The sequence below is a fragment of the Solea solea genome, chromosome 5, assembly GCF_958295425.1.
Source record: "Solea solea chromosome 5, fSolSol10.1, whole genome shotgun sequence".
Lineage (NCBI taxonomy): Eukaryota > Metazoa > Chordata > Actinopteri > Pleuronectiformes > Soleidae > Solea > Solea solea.
In genome coordinates this window covers 11958207-11980959 of record NC_081138.1, presented here as the reverse complement: position 1 = coordinate 11980959, position 22753 = coordinate 11958207, and the positions used below count along the sequence as shown (strand labels likewise).

Below are 22753 nucleotides of genomic sequence, written 5' to 3'. Positions count from 1 at the left end.
TATGAATTAAAGAGCCTGCTGAAGGAAGGAAGGGAGGGCGGGAGGGTGAAAGAAAGAAAGAAAGAAATTACTAAATGATCCATTAACCAGCTAGAGCCAATAATTACAGCTACGCTCTTTATAAATTGTATTATCTCAGAAATACATAAGTGTATAATTACAATATCAAGAAAAAAATAACCTATTGAAGTGGTCAATTATGTTACGATATGTTAAGTTAATAAATATTGTTGTAAATGTGCTAAAAAGTGACTTTTAAAAAACATTGTTTGAAGCTAAATGTGACAAAATGTTGCAGTTACTTTCAGCATGAGCTGCTTTACAAATGGCACCCTATAGAATGTCGCCAGGTGACACACTACAAACAGTGCTATAATGAAAAACAGAGTTGTGTAGGACCGTCATAGCATTTTGTAAACTCATTTAACAATACTACCTCAAATTTATGGGATCTTAATTTGGTCAATCAGATTTGAGCATTCTGAATATTTATTATTGTATAGTATTGTGAGATGGATTTACTTGTACAATCCATGTACATTCCACATTCTATTTTAGCTAATTTTTTATAGTCTTGGTGTCAATATCTTTATATATTGTACATTTTTTAAGTAATGCATATTTATTACTTATTATCTTTATCTTTACTGTGTTTGCTGCTGTAACACTGTAAATGTCCCCACTGCGGGACAAATAATGTAAGGACTATCTTATCTTATCTTATATCGTGGTATTTCTGTGTTATTGTTTTGTAATTACAGTAATTGTTGGTATTTGTTGTGTTGCTAAGAGTGTTCTATTAATTCAATGATGATAAATGTTCACGTAAATCCCTGAAATCGTCTCTACCGTCTCTTCTCTCTCAGTGTGTGTCTGTGTCACAGTGAAGGGAAAGCATCGCCCCGGGACAGAAAAAAAGCAGAGCAGAGACAAGGAAGGTGGGCCGGGGTGGAGTCAACAGCAGAAGCAGAAGCCCCAGATTCTTACTCCGTCAGTCCTGCGCTTTGATTTATCTTTCCCTCTGTCATCGAGCTTTAGTCTGCGGTCGGAGTCGTCTTTGTCCGAGGAAAGTGGGCGACATTTAGGACTGTTTCCTCTCACACTTCATCTCTGTGGTCTACACGGACTGAGGATCGGCAGAACTACAGGTAAGTGAGCACAGGAAGTGTTCCGTGTTGTTAGCTTACACTGTGATGCCGCCGCATTAGCCAGAACGAGAAATGATTGTCTTAATTTAATAAAAACCGAGCGGAAATATGTTTACAGGCTTTCCTGTGATGCACGAATTGTCATAAAGTTGCCGGGATATCAAAAAGGAGGTTGCTATTGTGACAGATATTTCTCACAGTTCTAACGATACAGCGGTAGTAACTTTAGCGTTAGCTAACACCGGCGGAGAGATTATCCACTGTTAGGTCGACCGATAGCCTATGTTTCTAATGGCCGATATTTCGATGCCAAGCTGAAATACTATGTTCAGATTGATGGGCTAAAGTGTCTCATGTACTGTTTTTTTCCAGGGCTGTGTGGTCACAAGAAATCAATTTGTCACTTTGGACTTCAAATCCGATTTGTGTCACTTAAATATGTGGTCCTAGATCAGGCATCAGTCCTATGTGTGGACATGCAACAATACCAATCCCTTTTCCTGTTGTTGACGCATGCTAAAAGCTATGTTTGTGCATGTCTGCTGTTTGAGGGCAGTCTCGTTTAGATGCAGGACACTTATAGTTAGGAATGTAAACATCAGATCTGTAATTAATCTTTTTTTTTGCCCTGATCAATGTTGCTGGTAATCTGAACATAGTTTAAGTCTCCTACAGACTGTGATTTCAACACTCATAGATTCATTAAAAATCATTGCACAGCATGGATCTAATAAACTTTGGTATGACTTCAAGTTGAAGTATGTTGACTTATTGATGGGTTTATCTCCCATCTTTTGTTTTTCTTTACTATAATAATGTAAAATATTCCTCCTTACTATGTAAAGTGCCTTGAGATTATTTATATTGTGATTTGCCATTAAACAAATACATTTAGTTTGATTCGACACCTAATAAAGTTAGTGACGAGGGGGCAACTGTTTTTGTAAAATAAATTTGGTTGATGTAGCCATGGAATAGTCTCAGAATGGCTAAACAACATTCGACAACTGTTACAAAGTTAAATCCACATTATTTGGAGCACTTAAAAAAAGAACAAAAAGCAATACAAATCCCTAAATATCTCAACATTTAAGAATATTTCCTGTGTAGGTCAGCAGGGGGAGGTAGTTCACATCTCAAGTCATGGATGTATAAGTCAATGATGGGCAATAAACCAGTAGTCATCTAATTGTTATTATTTTACTTTTAACTAACTTATGGAGCAGTTAAAGATGATGAAATTCAAAGTAGTTTTACATATTACACCACATCAAATCTAATTGCTTGATTTTTAAGCACCTAGTGCTCATCCTGTGTTTTTTTTTAGTGGCGGTAACACAGGTGTGATTCATACTCGTACTAAAATGTGACTCACTTCTGTCTCATTGCCGGAAGAAAAAGTTTTTGCTACAAAGGTAGGCCACCTCATGTTCAATAGACAATTGAAAAAACAAACACAGATTAGATATTAATTATAGCTAATGAATTTGTTGCAACCATTTCACCCAAGAAATACGTCTCGCTGCACCAACACACCTGGCTTAAATTGTCAGCTGTCATCAAGCTCTGAAAAATCCCTGATAACGACCTATTCATTCGAATCAGGTGTAGGCCCCCAGAATCAGTTTTGAGAAACACTACACGTGTCAGTTTAAGTGTTTCTTTTGGAAATCCTAATGGTGATAGAAATGTTTGAAATCAAATGTTGAAGATATATATTAACACTTATGTCAATAACATATAATTCACCACTGTAGTCTCCTTGGGTAGATTGGGGTGCAATAATGGGCAACAGTATTGTTTAATGTGCTCTTGAACAAACATACCACATCCTGAATTTAACTTAGTTAGTTAAAAAAATGCACTGTAGTGGGGATCTGGTGCTCTTCAGTGTTAAATCCCTCATGCAGTAATGGTGTTTCTTTCACAGTGTTCTTCCATTCTCATATTTCCATTTCCATTCTCGTATTTGTCCATTTTAATTTATCTTAACCTTTGTCTGTTGGATTTATCTTCCTCTATGAGATGTAAAGTGACTTGGGTGTGAAAAGCGCAAATAAAAAACTTGGAAATGTTCTTAACGAGAAGCCTCCATTCTTGACTCAGCTGCTGTGAAAAATAAGAGCAGACACTGTCAATAAGGGCTTTCACTTGGACTTTAATTAGCCACCACATGCTAAAAGGGCTCACAGTAACAGATGGTAAACATAGAGAATCCAGACACACTCACTCAATCATGCAGTGTGCTTGTCTGAATTAACACTTGTGTAAATAAAGGTGGGAGAGCAGGAGGGGAGGAAGGGTTTGATAGGAGGCAGTCAAAGTAGGGCGAGTCTTGGCTTGACTGGCAGGAAGGCCTGGAAAATTGTGTGGTTATAATAAAACCATGTGAGACCTGGGGAAACAGAAAAAGACCAAGAAACAACAGGATCTATTACTGATAATGAGTTGCTGTTTTTTATCCCTCTTGTATTCATAGAAAGCACTAATTAACATAAACTGTCATCTTTTAAAATGACCCTGCTCTAAATAGAAGATGATTTTTTTGTCAGGAAGCATTGGATATTTGTACCAGGCACTAGAGAGGCAGGAGGGTATAAGGGTATACGTTCTAGCCTTCAGCAGCCTTTCTACTCCTACTCAGTGCTTAGTCATGAATCTTTCTGCATACACATGAAATGGCGAAGCTCATTGTTTCTGCCTACACTGCTAATCTGGTGTTTACTCCCCCATGGTCTGCATTAGCCCTGTAACATCTCATTTGTTAAAAGCATCTCACAGTAGCAGGAAGGCTACATTTTATTTGATGTATTGATGTATTTATTTGAATAAAAGGGGGCCTTCACCAAGTAAACCTGATTGAAGTTCATTGAACTTAATTAAACATACTAGTGCACTCCCTGTTCAGTATGTGCCTGTTTTTTTAATTTTTTTAATTTTTTACATCAAACAAAAATTCAGATATTTTTTCTGTACTATTTCTTTCTGGATTTGATTTGTTTTTTAGAAAAATATTGTAAAAAGGCAACATATCAGATGATCGTTTCAACATCCTGTGTTAACAAACATTGATTGTGTAGATCAGAATCAGTTTCAAGGAATAAATGAAAGAGCCATATTTGTCACATTTATTTACATGCCTTTTTTCTGTGAAAGACATCAGTACTAACTCATCGTATGGTTTTTTTTTTTGTATATATTGACTGTTGTAGCACTTGGATATCACTCCTAGTGTATCATGATGCTGTCTTAACTGACCTTAAACTGTCTGTTGTCTTTTGCAGCATGGGGGCCAGTGTAGAGAAGAAGAAAACATGTGGAACCATCTGTCTGAAATACCTCCTGTTTACTTTCAACTTTCTCTTTTGGGTAAGTTTCTCGTCAGTTAGAGTTGAGCCTGCATTGAGGACTTAAGGCTTTTGCACGTTAACGGCAAAATGAATGAGTCGCACAAATTTGCGGATCATTTATTTTTATTTTTGATTAATCCTTTTTATTCACACCAAGCACAATATATGATTAAGTGAATAAATGATAAGGATCAGAAAAATAAATGGTTTACAGGAAGAAACTGGTGAAGTCCTTATCTTGTCAGGATGAGCTGCTCCTCAGTCATTTTACAAAATAATGACCTGGATACAGCAGCAATGAAGAAGAGGGGAGAGGTTTTATTAGATTACAATAGACTTACCTCTGCTGCTTGAAGATGGACCTTATGTGTCAAATCTGACGTTGGTTAAAAAAAAAAAGCTGCAGTATAATTTGCTATAAGGTTTGTTGCTGCCATCACCACTGCTTTGACAAGACAAAGATAACATTTAGCATCTACTTATGTAACGTCTAATGCAACCTGCTTTTATGTTTGTGTTTATACATTGTTTTATCGGTTTCATTTACTTTTTTCACCAAGTTAATTGCTGAGATCTTGGTACACAGTTAAGCTAAAACAAAAATGGACTTGCAAGAATTGCAAGCTGTCACACAAGTTTTATACAGACCCCAGTTTAGCCAGACTTACTGTGTCTGTAAAAGGAAACAATGGACAACAGTTAAGTGGTCTGCCAAACTGGCCATTGTAAGAATTGATCATAGTTCACACTAGCTCAACATTGACCTTCTGTACTTGCCATTGATTTGTACTAACTGATTTCCTGTGGTGTTTTGGTTGCTGCCTTTTATGAGCTTTAATTTAAAATGAAGCAGTTTAGATAAAATGACACAATAATTACTGTTTACAAACTGCCTGATGATCTGCCTTATGTCACTTTGAATGATTTTGTCACATTCCTAAATGTCACAGACTAACTTGTGCTCAAAAGAAAGCTGTAAGATACACAGAGGAGATTGGTTGGTGTAAAAAAGAAAAGGGAACTATAAAGACAACACAGCAAGCCCAATTCTTGATAAAAAATAAAAGGCTATTTCAAGTTTAAACAAACCAAAGCCATAAAATACAATGTTGTATTGACCCTTTCATTGTATACAAACATTGCAAGCCTAGTGAGAATGCTCGCGCAGTTTGGGGTCAGAAAACGTCACAACAGGTAAGCGGTATAGCATGTACTGTATGTCCACGGTCCTCCACCGAATAATTCTGAATATGTTCTTTCGTTGCCAATTAAGACCACGAACAATACCTACCATACCAAGCTGACGGCAATAGTCTGCCTGACCCAGCTTCCATAAAAGATTGGGTAGATGATATTAGAAAGTGGCCAGATATCCAGTGGCAAAGTCTTTGCGCATACAAGTCTTACAAGGAACATTTTTAGCACACCTTGTTTACTTGTCAGCGCACTAGCTGGTCGGCAGCTAACTACAAGCTAGCTACGTCCAAGACCACAACATAACTTTAGGCAGCATAAGTGTCATATACATATGTGCATTGACACAAACATTTTTGTGAAATCCAGGCTTTTCATCATAATCTAACAGAAAGAGATGATAAATGATAATTTACAATCAAGTGAACACTAAAAATGCGAGCCTCTTTGACTGCAGTAGTATCACCCCAGTCTTCTCTTTTTAATGCTTGGAGCCACAGCCAATTTCAATTTTTTTTTGAAAGGGATGAGATCCTGTAGGGATTCTGAAGAACTTGACAGCATTGCTGGTTCTATTTTCACAGCCAACTACGCTAGAAAGTAAGCAAGTTAATGGTACTATTGTGTTTTCTGACCCAAAACTCCACGTGGACATTTCTGTGACGTAGCTCTCGAAAGGGTCTATTTTATACAATACAAAAAGAGTATAAAAGGAAAAAATTACAATAAGGTCTTTTTAAGTGGCTGCTGCTATTTCAGTTCATAGAATCAAAGTCAAGCTTCACCGTGGGGTGAAGTAATAACATGTTTTATATTTCATGTAGTGAGAGTTAGTTGTACTTTGAATTTATTTTACAATCTAGGGATTCCTGACACATTTTTAGAACACAGTGTCATACATACACCAGTGTCTGTGCTCTAGATAAGATTGATTGACATTATATGTATGTCATTTCTGCCACTAGGGGTCTCCCAATCAAAACAGTTACAGTTTAGTTGCAGATGTCAGGAAGCAGCATGGGATCATACTGTTCTGTTTGGTTCACCTTTTGCCTTTGGGCTTTACAGGGAGAGCTTTGGTGCTAGAACTTAATTATGTACTTATGATCCACTTAGTGACAAATATACACAATGGTAAAACAATGGACAACACACTGGCCAACTTGTAGTATGGAATATTTCCTTCCTCACTCTTAGGTTTCATGGGGGTTTGCTCTGGAAGAGGAGCAGGAAGCAGATGATGCCAGTAAAGGGTGACAACATGAAATGTTACCTTGAATAGAAATTCTATTGATTTTAAAATGTGTTGTTTCATGGGCTAATGTAACAGCAGTACTCAACAAAATGTATAACAGTAGTATTGTAAGTTTTAGATATTTAAATCCCAAAATGGCATTTATTACATCTTCTACCAAATAACAGTAGTCTGGATGAGATGTGGCAGTCAGGGTCAGTGTGTGTATGGGGAAAAAGCAATAGAGGCCCGGGTTTGGTACAGATTGGGGATCAGCAGCTGCACAGTGCTATCTAGATTAGTGAGTCTTCACTAATTGGAAACAGTGGCCTGGTGTTCCCAGTCAGTGTAATGGCGCCTCTAAAAACACACCTGCAAGACAATCACAGACACACAGTGGTAGCTGAAGAACTCAACAATATTAATATTAAACAAAAACAATCAGTACACCTGTCGGTTTCATGTATAAACAAATGCATGTAAATAACAAAGCATCCATACTAGGTTCATTTACTTTGTAATTTTCAGGCAAAACACCATGCTGCCACTAGGGGATGCCAGAGTGTCAATTTATATTGTGCAACTTTCAGTCACTTTTGGACAGATTCACTGCTTCATTCCTGTGGTGCGTTCAGTTTTAACAGCAGCTACAGATACAGAAAACATTATGTTCACCACACTGAGTGTTTACTGCAAACACTGAACCAGATTCAGTCTTTTAATCCTGTGGTTTAGGAGTCATGATGTTTATGCAGCCAGCAAGAGTATCATGTTGTGCTATATTTATCTATTAATGAGGGAACATGAGAGAGGCACAACTTAAGAATGTATGAGATTTGCAAAGCTGTTGTTTTATATAATCAATTTTATGTGGCATGTAAAATAACTCTTTAAACTCTTAAAGTATTGACTCACCTGTTCACTTCTCACATGCAGCTGATGATGGGAAGGGTTGGATAACATTAAGTGTAGACTGCTGTGTTGTGCAGTAATGTAGTGAAATGAGAAATGAGAATTTAAAACTAAGATAAAAAAATGAAAAAAACATGTTTAACTATTACAACACTGTGACAAGGCACTGCTCATGTTTAGTAAAGCACTGGTCAATATGTATTATACTAACACTCTCTGTGGTATAGTTTGACTTTCAAACGCTAAATGTAAATTAGCGATAATTTAATGTTTTTATTTATTTGTAATAACATTACAGACAATAATACAATTGATCTCTCTCTCATACCCAAAATATAGTATTTGAGGAATAACATTCCAAAAAAATACAACACTCAACTCAAAATTATGGTACCTAGCTAAAATAAATATACCATATAAAAACAAATAAGCACAATAAATACAAATATTGAAACATTGTGTTACATTTTCCACAATAAGTTATTTAGTATAATTCCTTCCATTTAAGTGGGTATATTAAGCTGGATTTTCCAACTGTAGAAGCTCTACTAAATCTTCTCTTTATAAAGTCATTGAATGCTTTCCAGATCCTTTCATTTACACCCATAAAAAATTTTATCCTCTCCATTGACATGCACTTTGCCATACACTTCATCCAGGCTCCTATGGAAGGCGCCATATCTTTCTTTCAATTTAGAGCTATCAGACACTTTGCCTGTAATATAGCGTAGTTAATTAATTGGTATTCTCTAGCTCTCAGGTTAAGGTTTGTTGGATAGAAGCACAGCAAAAAGTTAGTGAGTAAAGTTTACAGACAAAATTTCATCATTTTGTCCATCACCTCCCTCCAGAATTTCCTAACTGTGTCACATTCCCATATACAATGTATAAATGTTTAATTACATTGAAAACATGTATCAGGAATATTTATTTTATCTGTGAAGTTGCCGGGGGTTATATAGGTCTGCATTAACCAGTTTTGTTGAAGTAATTTTAGTTTAGTGTTTGCTGATTGTAAATTTGACAGTTAAAAATAGAAGAAGGGCCCAAAACATCACCTGTGTGTAAGAATTGTTATTGTTTTTGGGGGCACCTGTATATGTTGTCATTTTGTCAATCCTGCCCAGCATCCAGTCTTTATTTAATGCGGATGTGCATGCCTCTGATTGTCGCACCAACATTCCAAAACCCAAAATAAAAACAGTAAATCAATTCTTTTGAGATGTAAGAATAACACTCACATTTTATGAGCTGCAGATTAATTTTCATTCAGTCAACTAATTGAGCACAACCTGTCTGAGCACCTCCAATCTAACTGAGCTAACTCAGTTTCTATGAACCATAAACTAATTCAGCAGTAAATTACTGTGTTTTTATCAGTTCACTTTCAACTACAACGGTTGTAAAGTGGTAGTTGTCTTTCAACTTGAATGTTGTGGGTTTGATTCCCAGCGCTGCTAGTCTACATGCCGAGACATGTCCTTCGGCAAAACACTTAACCCCACGTTGCTCCTGACAGCTGTACCGGCAGTGTGTGAATAGGTATGAAACACATAGATGCGCTGTTTGTACTGTAAGTGTGAGTGAATGGGTTAATGGCAGAACTGTAGTATAAAGCAGCTTTGAGTTTTCTAGTCATAAAGACTAGAAAAGCAATATATACTGTAAACACAAACCATCAGACTTACACTTAATATCTTTGATAATGAACTTCTTATTATTTTGGCTTCTCCCTTTAGGGGACTTCATCTTGCCCTGTACCTCGTGTCCTCCTTCACAACGTCCATGATCTTATATCCATACATGATCCATATCTTTGATAGTGATAAATTATTTAAAGTCTGGGTTTCTACAGAGATTGTACTCTAACCATGTGCTCTTCTCCCAGTTGGCAGGTGGTGTTGTGATGGCTGTGGGTGTTTGGACCTTGGTTGAAAAGAGCGACTACATCAGTCTTCTCTCTTCCAAGACCTACGCTGCCTCTGCCTACATACTGGTCCTGGCTGGAGCCATTGTCATGGTAACAGGCGTGCTGGGCTGCTGCGCCACTTTCAAGGAGCGGAAGAGGCTGCTGCGAGTGGTAAGAGATCACACCAGGGTAGAGACATAAAAGAAGCAGTATATTTGTTAAAGTCTATAAACAGAAGTTGCCTATTCTCCACCAATATTAAAAAAATATATTGCTGTTCTATAATTTGCAAAAAATGATGAAGTAGCTCTCAGAATGATATTCATAAGCATGTACAACTTAGAGACACAGATAAGATCTGTGGCCATGATTTGTTGGTCGAGAAGAAAATACCACAGTAAATTGATATTGCTGCTAAACTTTGCTCATCAACGTGTATTTGTAGTTAATTATGAAGAGAGAACAGCTTCTAAAGAGAGATGTTATCCTTAATGCTGAAAACATGTTGGTATTTGTTGACTGACCAATCCAACTTAAACATTTATACCCTTGTTATTTTCATATCTCAATAATGGCTCTGAAAAAGAAGACAAATAGGGAACACAGAAAATGTTGATTTTCATTGGAACTTAAAAATATGTCATGAGATAAGCAGTTAAAAGTTTAGTTCTTAAGTTTAAAAAATTATTTAACTTAATTGCTATTATAAGAAATGTTGTTTTACAACATGACCATCTTATTAAAACCATTTAAAACAAGATGTTTACCAAGATGAACTTGAAACAAAATGCACCTTAAAGAGTCAAAGGACTTCTCTGAGCATACAAAATAACCCAAATAATTAGAATGAAACCAGAGGTAAAGTGTTAACTGCCAAAGGGTTGTCACTAGAATAAACAAGCCTCAGTGAATGCACTTGTGTTACTACTTTTTATTTTCTACCTCTTGTACTGCTAAATGTGTCAGAGTGCAATCCATTCTGACCAGAAACAAGAGATTTTTTCTCCATATGATGACAAGCAGAAACAGAGAGACTGGGAACAGGCAGGATATTTCTCAGAGGGATATCTATTAACTTATTAGGTCACTTCGGTCACTGTTATGTAATCTCAATGTGGACAACACTTGAGAATCACTAGTGTGCGCACACCTGCCAAGAGCCAATCAAGGCCAAGGCGTCAGCCTCAGTTGTATTTAGACAAAACAAAATTGTGTTTTCTTAATTTTGATTTGACACATGCTGAACACAGAAAGCTCCGATCTTTCCAACAGCAAAGCCTGCGTGACACTGGAAACTGCTCGAATGCACTCACAGACAGAAACACTGCACAAACACAACTGACCAGACTTTCAATCAGCGTAGTTAAGTTATACAGGCACATCAATGTTGGCACAAGTCAAATGTTTGTGTAAGAACATGCGTCATCTTTGGCATTATCCGGTTCTCACCAGAGACCACAAGAATTCAACATGGCTACATATTTTTCATCTTTAGACAAAGCAAATTTTCAGATTTTCTAAAAGTAAATCAGTGTCAAATGGTGCATGCTTTCATCAACCTCTTTTCCAACCAGTGTGAGGCCCATTGTCCCAGACTCCTCTCCCCCTTTTATAAACGCCAGAGCTGTGGCGTCATGTGCGGTTATGCAGTATCTTGTCTTCCTCTGCATTCATAAAACATTATTTCATTTTTGCAATAACCACAACAGCCCTAATGGATGTATTACACATTTGGGATATATTGTCCCTGCTCTCAATCCCTTATTTTGCAGACATTCAATTAGAAACTTCAATTTCTCATTTTAACTTCTCATTCCTACCAATTCAATGCAGCATGCCAGATTGGCTTCAGCTCAGGCGGAAGGCTGCAATCCCACTGCAATTTCTGAAGAAATTGCCTTCTCTACCGTAAAACATTGTTTTATTTGACTCAAAGAGAGGGCTCTAAAGATATGCTTAAATTAAATATGACACGACACGGCTGTTTTATTTTATTAATGTAGAATAGAAATACATATTTAAGCAGCTGTCTGTTGCTTCTGACCTTGTTGAATATTTTGGAAAATTTGACTGAGATGTAAGTGTCGACGGCAGATTCCCAGGGCAGCCTTTTTTGAGGCTTTAAAACATAATTGAAAGGTTTATAGATCCATACTCAGTTGTCCAGATTGTTTGATTTGTGACTCAGCAGTGGTGTGTAAATCAAGGTGAGTGTGCGCACCACCACTTTTCCTCAGTGTAGTGTGGTTTTGAAAAGCTCAGTGCATCCTGAAGGGCTGAGATTAGGGCAATGAATCACGGTGAAGGAACAAACTTGTCGGCAAGGAGAGATGCTATCGAGATTGTTAAAGAGGGCAAACATAAGGGTGGGGTAGAAGGGGGTAGAGGAGGAGATAATTGTTTTCCTGTTTGGGTTGAGTGTGTTGTAACTGCTGAGAGTACACAAGAGCAGCAGTGATTGGCAACACTATCCTGTGACCGAAAGGTCATCAAATTCTACCACAAAAAGCTGATCCAGTAATAACATGACCAGCTGTAGGGCCTAAATATACTTCCCATAGTTGCCGTTTGATTAAAGGAAAGGCCATATCAGACTTTTGTATCAGGCTGTTGGCAATGTTCTATACAAAGTATGAGAGGTCACTGAGACTGAAGGAAAAAAAAGAACCCCTCTCCAACTGCATGGTAGGGTGTAGTGTGTCTGCAAACACACAACTTTATTGTTTTGCAGAATCATGACAGAACAATGTAATGACTTGGGGAGCGAATGGGAAAACTTTTTCCATCCAAATAACAGAGCCAAATGGAAAACAGTCCAACCAAAAGCTGGATCCACCTGTGGAGAAACTGACCTCATGCAGTTGGAGTGGCCATGTTATGGTTCGAGTATTACAGTATACAAAGGAAGATCTGAGTCCCAGCCTCTTCTGCGTTTCTTTCTGTTTTATTATCTTTATTATATTTGTTAGACAATAGTTACAAATACATTTATTGCAAACTGGTTATAGTAGTTGTGTAATGTATATTTTAGTAAATATGAATAATTAGTACTTAGCAGTTTTTCAATAAACGGTTGCATTAAGAGCAATTTGAACATTACATCACTTTTGTCTGATATGGATTTTCTTTCTTTAACTTATTTTTTAGGTTAGTCCCTTTTTTCTTTCTTTGTCTCATTTTATTTATCAGAGGCAACAGGCACGTAGGACTGCCAGCATAAGTAAAGGTTAAAGAGATCACTGTTTCTCAGTGGCTGCTCTGCCTCTGCTTGCTGCCGGCCTGTTATGCAACCTGATGAGTCTGCCATGACTTATGTTTTGACTGTTGCTCATGAACCTCCACTGTTTATTCAGCAGTACAGTACAGTTTGTAAGGATATTTTATGCATCAACAGGGTCAGAAAAGCAATATGACATGCTCTGTGAAGTGATGTTTGAAAAACATTTTACAATATAAGAATAGTTTGCATTTCAGTAGGGTTCTACGCACTATGCTGACAAATATAAATAGGCTCAGGGAGTTTGTTGCTGTGAAGAAAAGTTATAGTTCTGCTAAAGGTGGCCTATATCATATGTTCTAATATAGAATTTACTTTCAAATGTGTGAGCTACACACCTGTGTTTGCAGCCTCAACTGCAATAGACTGCATATAAAAACTATTAATTACTATTATTAAGCCTAATTTCGGCTTGAAAGAGGGTGTTGAAAGCAATGACAATGTTTTCCATTAGATGCTCCAAGAGTGCAGAGTGCATCATAGTATGTGATGTAGATACATGGGAACAGACTCATGATCATAAAAGAATGTGAACGCAAGAAGAAACACGTGTTGTTGGTCCCAGAAAGACTCTTCGTTACAAACCAGGTTGATTCCCTCAAAATCCGGCTGTTGCATCCAACTGTGATTCATGTGAAAAGTCACCTTTAAGTGTACAGTAGTGCTAATGGCAGCAATACAGTTCCAATGAAGTCTGAAAAAGAAACACTGAATGTGTGTGTCCTTGCTATATAGCCACGTTGTTCCTTCATGTGCACATCACACGTGTGGGGAGGAGACTGCATGCAGCTCACTGTGTTCCAAGCCAATACAGAGCTTTCAGAAAAAGGAGAATCATTTTGACAGTAAGAGCGAGTGCCTGAGTTCTCTGGAGTGACTGCAGTCAGTAAATTTGCTGCCAACAAGAGTTCCTCTGACCCTGGTACACATGATTCTGTGTGTGTGAAGGCACAGAACCTGAACTGAAGACATACACACTCAGTGGACTTTGAATGTATGGTTTTTTAGGTGTCTTTCTTTGGAAGAGGTGAGAGACAAAGCAGTCTCGCAGTCTAAAGAGTCGGTCATCAACAGGGAGAAAAATCATGATTCAAATTTCAAGAGACACATGCTGACCACAATCATGTAATTGCTGTGGGTGTGTGAAGACTGCTTTGGAAAGTATGCTACAAGGCTAAGAGCCAGGTTAAGCACCAGAGAGGTCAACAACTAGTTGTGCAGGCAGACTGTGTTTAAAATAAAGTGTTACTACACATTGGGAATGTCAACAGTCTTATTATGACTCTTGTTATTTCTCTACTCCTTTTCTCCACATTTCCTGTCTTTCTCAATATCAAATTAAGACCATAAATACCCAGAAAACTAACAGACAGTTTTCCCCATAATTGCCCCCATAATTACATACCAAACCAAGTACAGATGTTGTACTTGGTTGAATTGAAATGCTGGATTCTGGTCTCTTCACAACCACTTCTGAGTAGCCATGCCATTTTAAATGTGTTGAACCTCTGAACACAGCCAGCATTTCTGCTGTATTTGAGGCCTACCCAGCTTTGATGCAGGCTGACACGAGTGCCACGACACCCACGGCCCATCACATTGTGTAGAAATGAGCATTATGCACTAGGTATGTTTTCAAAAAAATGTATTGTTCTCTGTTTTTTTCCATCTTATTTTCCTACACCATTTGTCATTCTTTTCTATAAAACTCAATACATCCTTAAAAGGCATCTAATTGTCTGCTGCTCAGTATTCAGACTATGAGCCAGAGCCACTATAAAAACTAATCAGCTCAAGCTCTCAAGTCGCAAAATGCATCCACTTTACCGGGCTAATTTGTCCTCTTTGATAGCTGCAGGCCACTTGGGTCCAAGGCTCTGGTCTGATAATCTCTTCCTGTCCTAAATTCTGATAAAAACTGTAAAGCAGATCTTCCCTCTAACTCCCGTGGGTCTGGTCACGAATCGGATCCTGGAGATAAACAAGCCTCACTTCGAGGCACAGTGTGAGATGTGTCTCTGAGCAGTGACTCAAAGTTTGCAATTTCAGGCTGTAAAAAAACTTACCTGGAGGAAAATAGCCAAATAAATAGACTAATGAAAAGCTCCAGAGTTTCATGTAATTTAGCTTGACTTAAAATGCTGTAACGTTTTACATGCAATGTGCAATGTTTCTTTACTAGTCTTGGTAAAGAGGAGGTTAATGCAAACCAGAACGTGTGCTTTGTAAATCTTACTTAATGACCAGTCTCCTTACAACTGTTCATTTAGACAACTTGTCAGGCATCTCAGCATCGTTTAGTGATCTATTTAACAACTTATATGTTTTTTTTCCACAGTACTTTGTCCTGTTGCTGTGTATCTTCCTGTTGGAGATCCTGGCGGGTGTCCTTGCATATATCTACTACCAGCAGGTAATCCCACCCTTTTTACAATGCATCCTTGGATTTGTGTATTATAATGTATGAAGCAGTACCGTGTCATAAAAGACTTTTCCTTAAATGTTACTAACCTGGAATATGATTAAGCTATAAATTCTTCAACAATTTGTAAGAAGAGGCTTCTTAATGCTTCAATTAATTCACAAAAAAATATTCAATAATATGAAGAGTCAGCTGAAATTACTTAGATAAAAACCTACAAAATGATATCTAATTAAATCATGACCATATCTTATTTTTGTTATGTTATTATTTTGGAGTGTATTTGATTTATTTATTCTTTTTTGCATTTGTGTTTGGTTTACAATTATCTTGGCTCCACCGAACCTATTCTCGTGCTGTTTTAGTTTTACAAAAAAAAAACTTTCTGGAATAGCCTTCGCTGTGAAGGATACACAAATGTATCCTTCAAAAACGGGCAAACGTCGGCCGCATATGTCGGCTGCATGAGTAGGAGTCGACGATTCATGTGGCAATTGGGACAGCCTATGACATTTTGACAACCTCCGGACAAATGAGGGAACATGCAAACTCACAGAAAGGCACTTTACTGTGAGGCAACAATGTTAGCCACTGGTCCGTGTGTAGCCCACTGAGTATTTCATTCATCCCAATCATCAAAAGTGTTGTAGTAAAACACAGGCATTGGTTTCAGTTCCCATGTGACATGTAACTGGCATTTTAACTACATCAGACCAGCATGATGAATGAAATCACAGAGCAGCCCGTAAAAAAATACAAATATCAGATTGGCCATATTACATGTGGTTCATTTCACCCTAATGGAATGAAAAGGGCCTCCAGTTGTACACATAACAAGGCTAAATGCACTGTATCGGAACCATTTATTGAGGTAAACTCTGTACACTCAAACAGAGCTGTTCTCACTTGTCACAAAAGCATCACTAATAGTGAAAGAATTCTTATTTAATTGTGCATTTATATATTTAATTGGGTACAGAAATGTGCTCCAAATGTGTCCTAATCGTGCATGTGATTATTTTCTTATCTCATTTACTGTGCTAGTATAAAAGGAAATGAAACTGGCAACCCCCCCTCAGCACTTTTCAGCTGACATACGGCCAGTTATATTGACTGCACTGCAAGCAGTTGCAAATTAATGTGTTTTTTTTTTTCCTTGTGCAATATTAACATGACATAGCTCTCCACTAGCTCTGGTCTCAGCCTGACTCATCCTAAGCTTTGTACCTTGTAGCTCAGCAACAGGACTTCTCTCGGTGTAGAGGTGCACTGCCATCATTATACAATAACTACCTCATTCATAATACACAACTATTCTGAGGATGAGCAGTCGCTAAGCGCCACAGCGCTGCCCTGGTTCCTAAATCTTCTTCTACAAGCCTTATTAAAATCTAAAACACCACTCTCTCTCTTTCCCATTCCATTCTTCCTGCCTTGTTATTATCTCTAATTTCTCTCTCTGATAATTAGTTGTGTGTATTGTGTGTATTTATATTCTGTTTTCAGTCAACAAACACACCTTGGAAGCTGATTATAACCGACTTACACTTAGACACAGTTATGTAAGAATGGTTCTACATGAACCAACCTTCTACATCTACTGTAAAGGAAAGAAACGACATCAGGTTACACCTGCATCTGTAATATTAGTGTTTCCTCCTTTTGGCAAGGACAAACATTTTTCAGTTTGTAGCTGCTGTTTTCAATCTGTGAGGTTTTACTTAAGATTTTTTTTGTTGTCTAGCTGAAATTAAAAATCAGAATGAAAAATTTAAATGTGTTTATGTGATTCCAATTATTAATTTGGTGTTAAAGATCTTGTAGAATTACTAAATCTATTACATACTCCTTCTTCCTAATCTTAACAGCCTGAGATTAACGTTCAGACAAGTTGAGGTGGAGGTGGATTTATTGATTCCAGAGAGAGATGGTTGGCATAGACGGCAGTGATGGAAAAAAAAAACTGCATCTGTAACAGTCCTTGTCCTCAGGTATTACCAGTAAAAAGAGAATATGCTATTACTGTTCTTGCCTATAGATGGTGTACGTTGATCTGTTACCTCCTGCAGTTCCAAAGACTCGACTACTGTTGCATTTCTTGATAATTGTTTGTCCATGGTGGACTCAGGTTTTGTTAGGCCATGTAGTCCCCACCGTAATAAAGAGTTTAACTCATATTTGCTTTTATTTCTATTTAGACACTGCAGTGCTATAATGGTGTGCATTCCCACCCCTGCTGTTTAGATATTGAGCTATTTTAAACCATGAATTGCTGTTATCACAACACTGCTGCAGTGTGTACCATACTGTCAACAGGTACGACTCAAAGGTGAACTCCTCCTCCTCTTTTTCCGTTTTCTCATTGTCTTCACCTCCCATCTCATCTCTTTCCATCCTCCCTTCCTTTCTTCATAATTCATTCCCTTGATATCTCCTTCATGCTTTGATTTACAGTGGTTTCCCAGCTGGCTTGTTGCCATAGAAACAGCCCCCAGACCTCCCGCTCCTCTAGCGAACATTGTCTGCCACTGGTCCAGAGAAGAAAAAAAAATCCACAGAGTACCTCTGTGTTTGCCCAGCTTTTGTCCTCGTCTGCACCTCTGTTGTTAGAACTGAGAGACATTACACTCTTTTATGAATCACATCAGTTGCAAAGTCAACATCTGTAACCAATTTATCACCAGTGCTCTATCTGTGCAGGCCAGACTGTTGGGTAGCTACTGTGTGTAGCAGGCTGCTAATGCATTTGTCTGTGTCTGTGTGTGAACAGTTAAACGAGGAGCTGAAGCTGAACCTGAAGGAAACCATGAACCAGAAATACCAACAGAAGAGCCATGAACACATCACAAGAGCTGTGGACAAGCTGCAGCAAGAGGTAAGTGGCCACATGCCTACTTTTAAAAGTACAGTTACATCCTATTTATCTTTATTCCAAAGCACGGCAGAAAAGTGAACATATTTAAGTATTTATTTAAATGCACATCTTAATATTATTATTAACTTTCATCCTTCATCAAGGGTCAAATGTGATTTGATTACCTATGACTAATACCAGGTATTATGGACTTGGAATTGCAATTGATGGAGTTGCGCTTATACCAGTTGACAATACAGTAAGAAATTGATAAATCAGAGCTGCTTATTTGTATTCTATTACCTTTTTTTTTTGAAGAATGAGAGGCCTCTGCGTTATCAGATATCAACTTTGTATAAGTTTTATGTACCTTTTTCAAGTTCAAGTTCAAATTCCAGCCATTACTCGCTTTGCCAATTACAATTATTTGCTTTCTCGGCCTGCACAGTTGTTTGCAAAACAACCAAATAAAATAACCAAGAAATACACTGTCATCATAATCTTGCTCTTCAGATGAGAAAACGTGTTGTTTGTTGACAGATGTCAAATGTGTCAAACCAACATGATTCAAATGTATATTTCTTTTCATTACAATGATGAAGATGCACAAATAACCAGTTGCACCAGCTATGAATCATATTGCAATATTTGTCAAAATGATTTTAACATGATCTTTTCACTATATTATGCAGCTCTAATACCAACACGTGTTAAGTACACTATTTAAAATCTTCTTACAAAAAATAAAATGGAATAACAACTGTTCTGTTTATTGTAACCAACTAAGAAATAGTCCCTTGGACAGGGTTATTTCCCAAATAGTGAAACTATCTTTTATGCGAATTAGTTCTGTAATTGCATTAGTAAAATGTATTGATGTTCTGCTGGTGTAAAATCAATATGTTTCCAGTGTTCTCTGTTTATAGTTATTGTACCTTTTGCCACTGTCAAAATGTTAAGCAAAATAAAATCATTTTCCCTCTGTCTCTCACGTCAGTTCAAGTGCTGTGGAAGCAACAGTTCATCTGACTGGGCTGCAAGCGTCTGGATCCGCTCTGAAGCCTCAAAGCAGAGAGAGGTGCCTGACAGCTGCTGTAAGAGCTTCACAGAGTTCTGTGGCCGCAGGAGCCATCCCTCTAACATCTACAAGGTTGAGGTAAGAGGATGAAGAGTTTTGAGGGGTGTCAGTGTGTTTGAGTTCTCAGTGTGGGTGCCCTAATCAGTGTCGGCACAGAAACTTTTCTGTGTGTAAGAGCAGAGTGAACATATTCAAGCTATTCAAGCATATTCATATGATTAAAGTGAGACTCCAGAAACACTCACATCAGCTGATGACTTTGCTTTTCACTTAGGGCGGCTGCATCACTAAACTAGAGAACTTCATCCTCGACCATCTGAAGATCATCGGAGCAGTCGGTGTTGGGATTGCCTGTGTACAGGTGGGCTATTTTTTTTTTCTCCTATCAGTTTTCTTAACAATAAACAGACTAAAGACATGTGCAGTATATCCATAGAGATTGCAGTTTTGCTAAATATTGTTTTCTTTCCCTTCAATCCAATCCCCAGATCATAGGGATGGTGTTTACATGCTGCCTGTATCGAAGTCTAAAGGCAGAGCCATACTAGGAGAAGCAGAAGAAGGAAAGTGTGGGTGAAGGAGGTAACTCCATCGCCACGACATATCTAAACAGCCCATAGGTTTTCTTTTTCGCTATGCACACAGGGGAAGGGAAATTTAGCAAGGGATCAAATTGAAAAGTAATTAGACACTTAAATTTCACTCTTCGCTACATTTTCAAGATCACAGTACTGTGAGAAAAAAGCCTCTGAGAGAAACCGATGAGAATTAAACCACAGCTTGTGTAATGCGGCCTCCACGGAACAAAAAAAAAAAGTAGTTTTCTTCCACTCTGATTCCCTTTATGTGCATAAGTATGTGTGGACCAGCTGCTACACCTGAGAGTGGTGTAAAGATTAGTGTAGTAAAACTGGCACTTACAGAAAATGTTAATCTCCTGGTTGTAGCAGCAGCAACATCAGCTTCTCTTCTCCCAGCAGCGTAGTTAAACAAGCCCACGCCTGGGGCCCTCGACTGCAACAGCATTCTGTTTCCACATTAACTCACCAGCTTTTTAAATCTTTGTTCGCTAGTTGCCTTTTAAACTTTTGAACTGTATGTTTTTTATATTTTGTAAATGATGATATTCTGTAACACCTGAGGTGCTTTCTTATCAAGTATTATTTTTCATTTAATGCCTAATAAGTCTTTAGTGTGGCATCTCGACATCATGTCAGTGTTCTATCATGTTCAATCAAATGTAAACACCTGTCATGATAATCTTGACAGTGTGAATGTAATTGTGCCATTTTGCAGACTTTTATCATGTGTAAAAGGTATAAATTCTGATGCAGATAGAAATAATTGTTTTGAAACATACAAACAGTGCCACTAATATTGCTCATAAGAAAGTGCCTCATGCTTTTCGATTTTACTGTCTTCTTTTTATAAGCAGGATTTATCCACTGATGCCAAAGTTGGAACTATTTTTAAGGACCTACTGTTGCTCTGTAACCCTTATTTACTGATCTACTGATGTCTTTCTAGTTAGATTAAATTAATTAGATGACATTTGTTAAAGTGAAGATTTTTTTTTTTTACTTTTCAAGTCATAAATAAATATTATTGTATTTAACAGACACATGGTAGAATAATAATATTTTACTATTAGTTATGGTCATTTCCTGTGTTCCTCAAAGACAACACAAAATTAATCTGCTGTATTTTGGTCTTTGTAATGATCCAGGTGTTTTAGTTTGAATAAATGCCACTTCTCTGTGTCTCTGTTGTGTTTCCTGTCCTGCACTCAGGTTATCAGGTCATGTCATTCCAAAAACTGCTAAAATAACCTATTATTGTATAAAGACAAAACCATGTGTCTGTAACCAGTGACCCTTACCTAATTTGCACCAGCTTACAGGTGCATTACTGTATTAACCCAAAGTCAATTCCCTAATGTTGCTGCATTGTGGTGATTGAGGATGTGAGCCAGATTCATAACTACTGCTGTTGCTGCAGTGCATCACCTACACTATACCTGTGTCTACAGTATATGGTCTTTAATGGGAGTCACTCTTGCTCTTGTGGTAGACGTCTCACTTGTGACCTCCTCTCTATTGTCAAGAGTGACTGTGCATCACCGTCATTGTGTAACAGCAGCAGTTACTGTGTACAAACACAGGGAGGCAGCAGCTGTCAGGTTTTCACTGACAAAACACCATTCTGTTAAAAACAGCTGGTAGAAGTGTGAGATATAACACAGAGAGGCTGTTGAGGATCACCCTCAACAGCCTCTCTGGTTTCTAGGTGGGGTATACATACAGTATGTGCACGCAATGACAGTCACAGTCGTTGAACTTTACCCGTTATCATCTTGTTTTGTGAAACAAATGCGTGATTCATTTGTCAGGGTGATACAAGAACATAGAGGAAATGAGACGGTGTCCAGTCAGCTCACAGTTACATACAGAATACCAATGGCTGGTTTCTACTGGGAATGCTAATAATGCAAATTAACACATTTCTCAGTCAGTGAAGCTGACGGTGTAAAAATATCTTTGTGTGTTGCAGGTGTACAGAGTGAAATGAAATCAGTGTGTATTGTCATAGTACCACTTGAAGGTGCTCTCACAGCACACTGTCTAAAAGCTGAGTCATCCCTGACAAATGAGCTGGTGATTTTTGATTTTTTTTTTTATAACCCCTGCAAAGGGGGTTATGTTTTTGCAAGCATTTGTCTGTCCGTCTGTCTGTGAGCAGCCTAACGCAATAAGTTAAAGCAGCAGTGCATAACATTTGATGAGTTTGTTGTTGACGTTATAATTCTTGCTCTGTTTGGTCTTCAAAAAATAATGAAACGTTAGTTATATGCTGTGTCCTTTTTATCCCATCCAATTGCCAGATGACTGAGTTTGAGCAGTAGAATTCTCTTCTGAATCCTTTTGTGTGTGCATCTTTGTGTTTTCAGTCATAGTCCAACCATCTCACTTTACAAGCACAATGTTGCTGTTGCTTTCAAATCACTTCCTGTGCACTGCATTAGAAGACAAGAACTCTAAGCATTGCTATATATACACTGAGAAATAAAGAGTTGTGTGGACCTCATAGGCTTAATTAGCATTGTGTGAACTAATTTGACAGTGGGTAGTTACGCAAAAAGTTTTCAGAATGGATTTGAATAACATTCTCTAGAGATTATGGCCCAAATGATTTGATTTTGGTGGTGATCCAACAATATAGATCCAGATTTAGGATTTATTTTAAATCCTGTGGCACAGTCGGAAATTGAATCCGCACTCTCTGTGTTTTCTCCTATGGTCTTCTTTCAGTATGTAACATTTCCATTAGAGTTAAAGTAGTTCAACACATGGCAAGTTTAACAGGGCACTTTTCCAA

The 22753-nt window shown here is 37.8% G+C and overlaps 1 protein-coding gene across 1 annotated transcript; it reads left to right on the top strand.

Annotated features, from left to right (window-relative positions):
- The first annotated feature begins 914 nt into the window (after positions 1-914).
- Positions 915-21138, top strand: LOC131460122 (CD151 antigen-like). Its single transcript, XM_058630426.1, has 8 exons — positions 915-1148; positions 4433-4517; positions 9727-9918; positions 15363-15437; positions 18217-18321; positions 19298-19456; positions 19653-19739; positions 19867-21138. The coding sequence occupies exons 2-8, from the start codon at positions 4434-4436 to the stop codon at positions 19924-19926; spliced, it is 762 nt and encodes a 253-aa protein (XP_058486409.1). The 5' UTR covers positions 915-1148; position 4433; the 3' UTR covers positions 19927-21138.
- The last annotated feature ends 1615 nt before the right edge of the window (positions 21139-22753 follow it).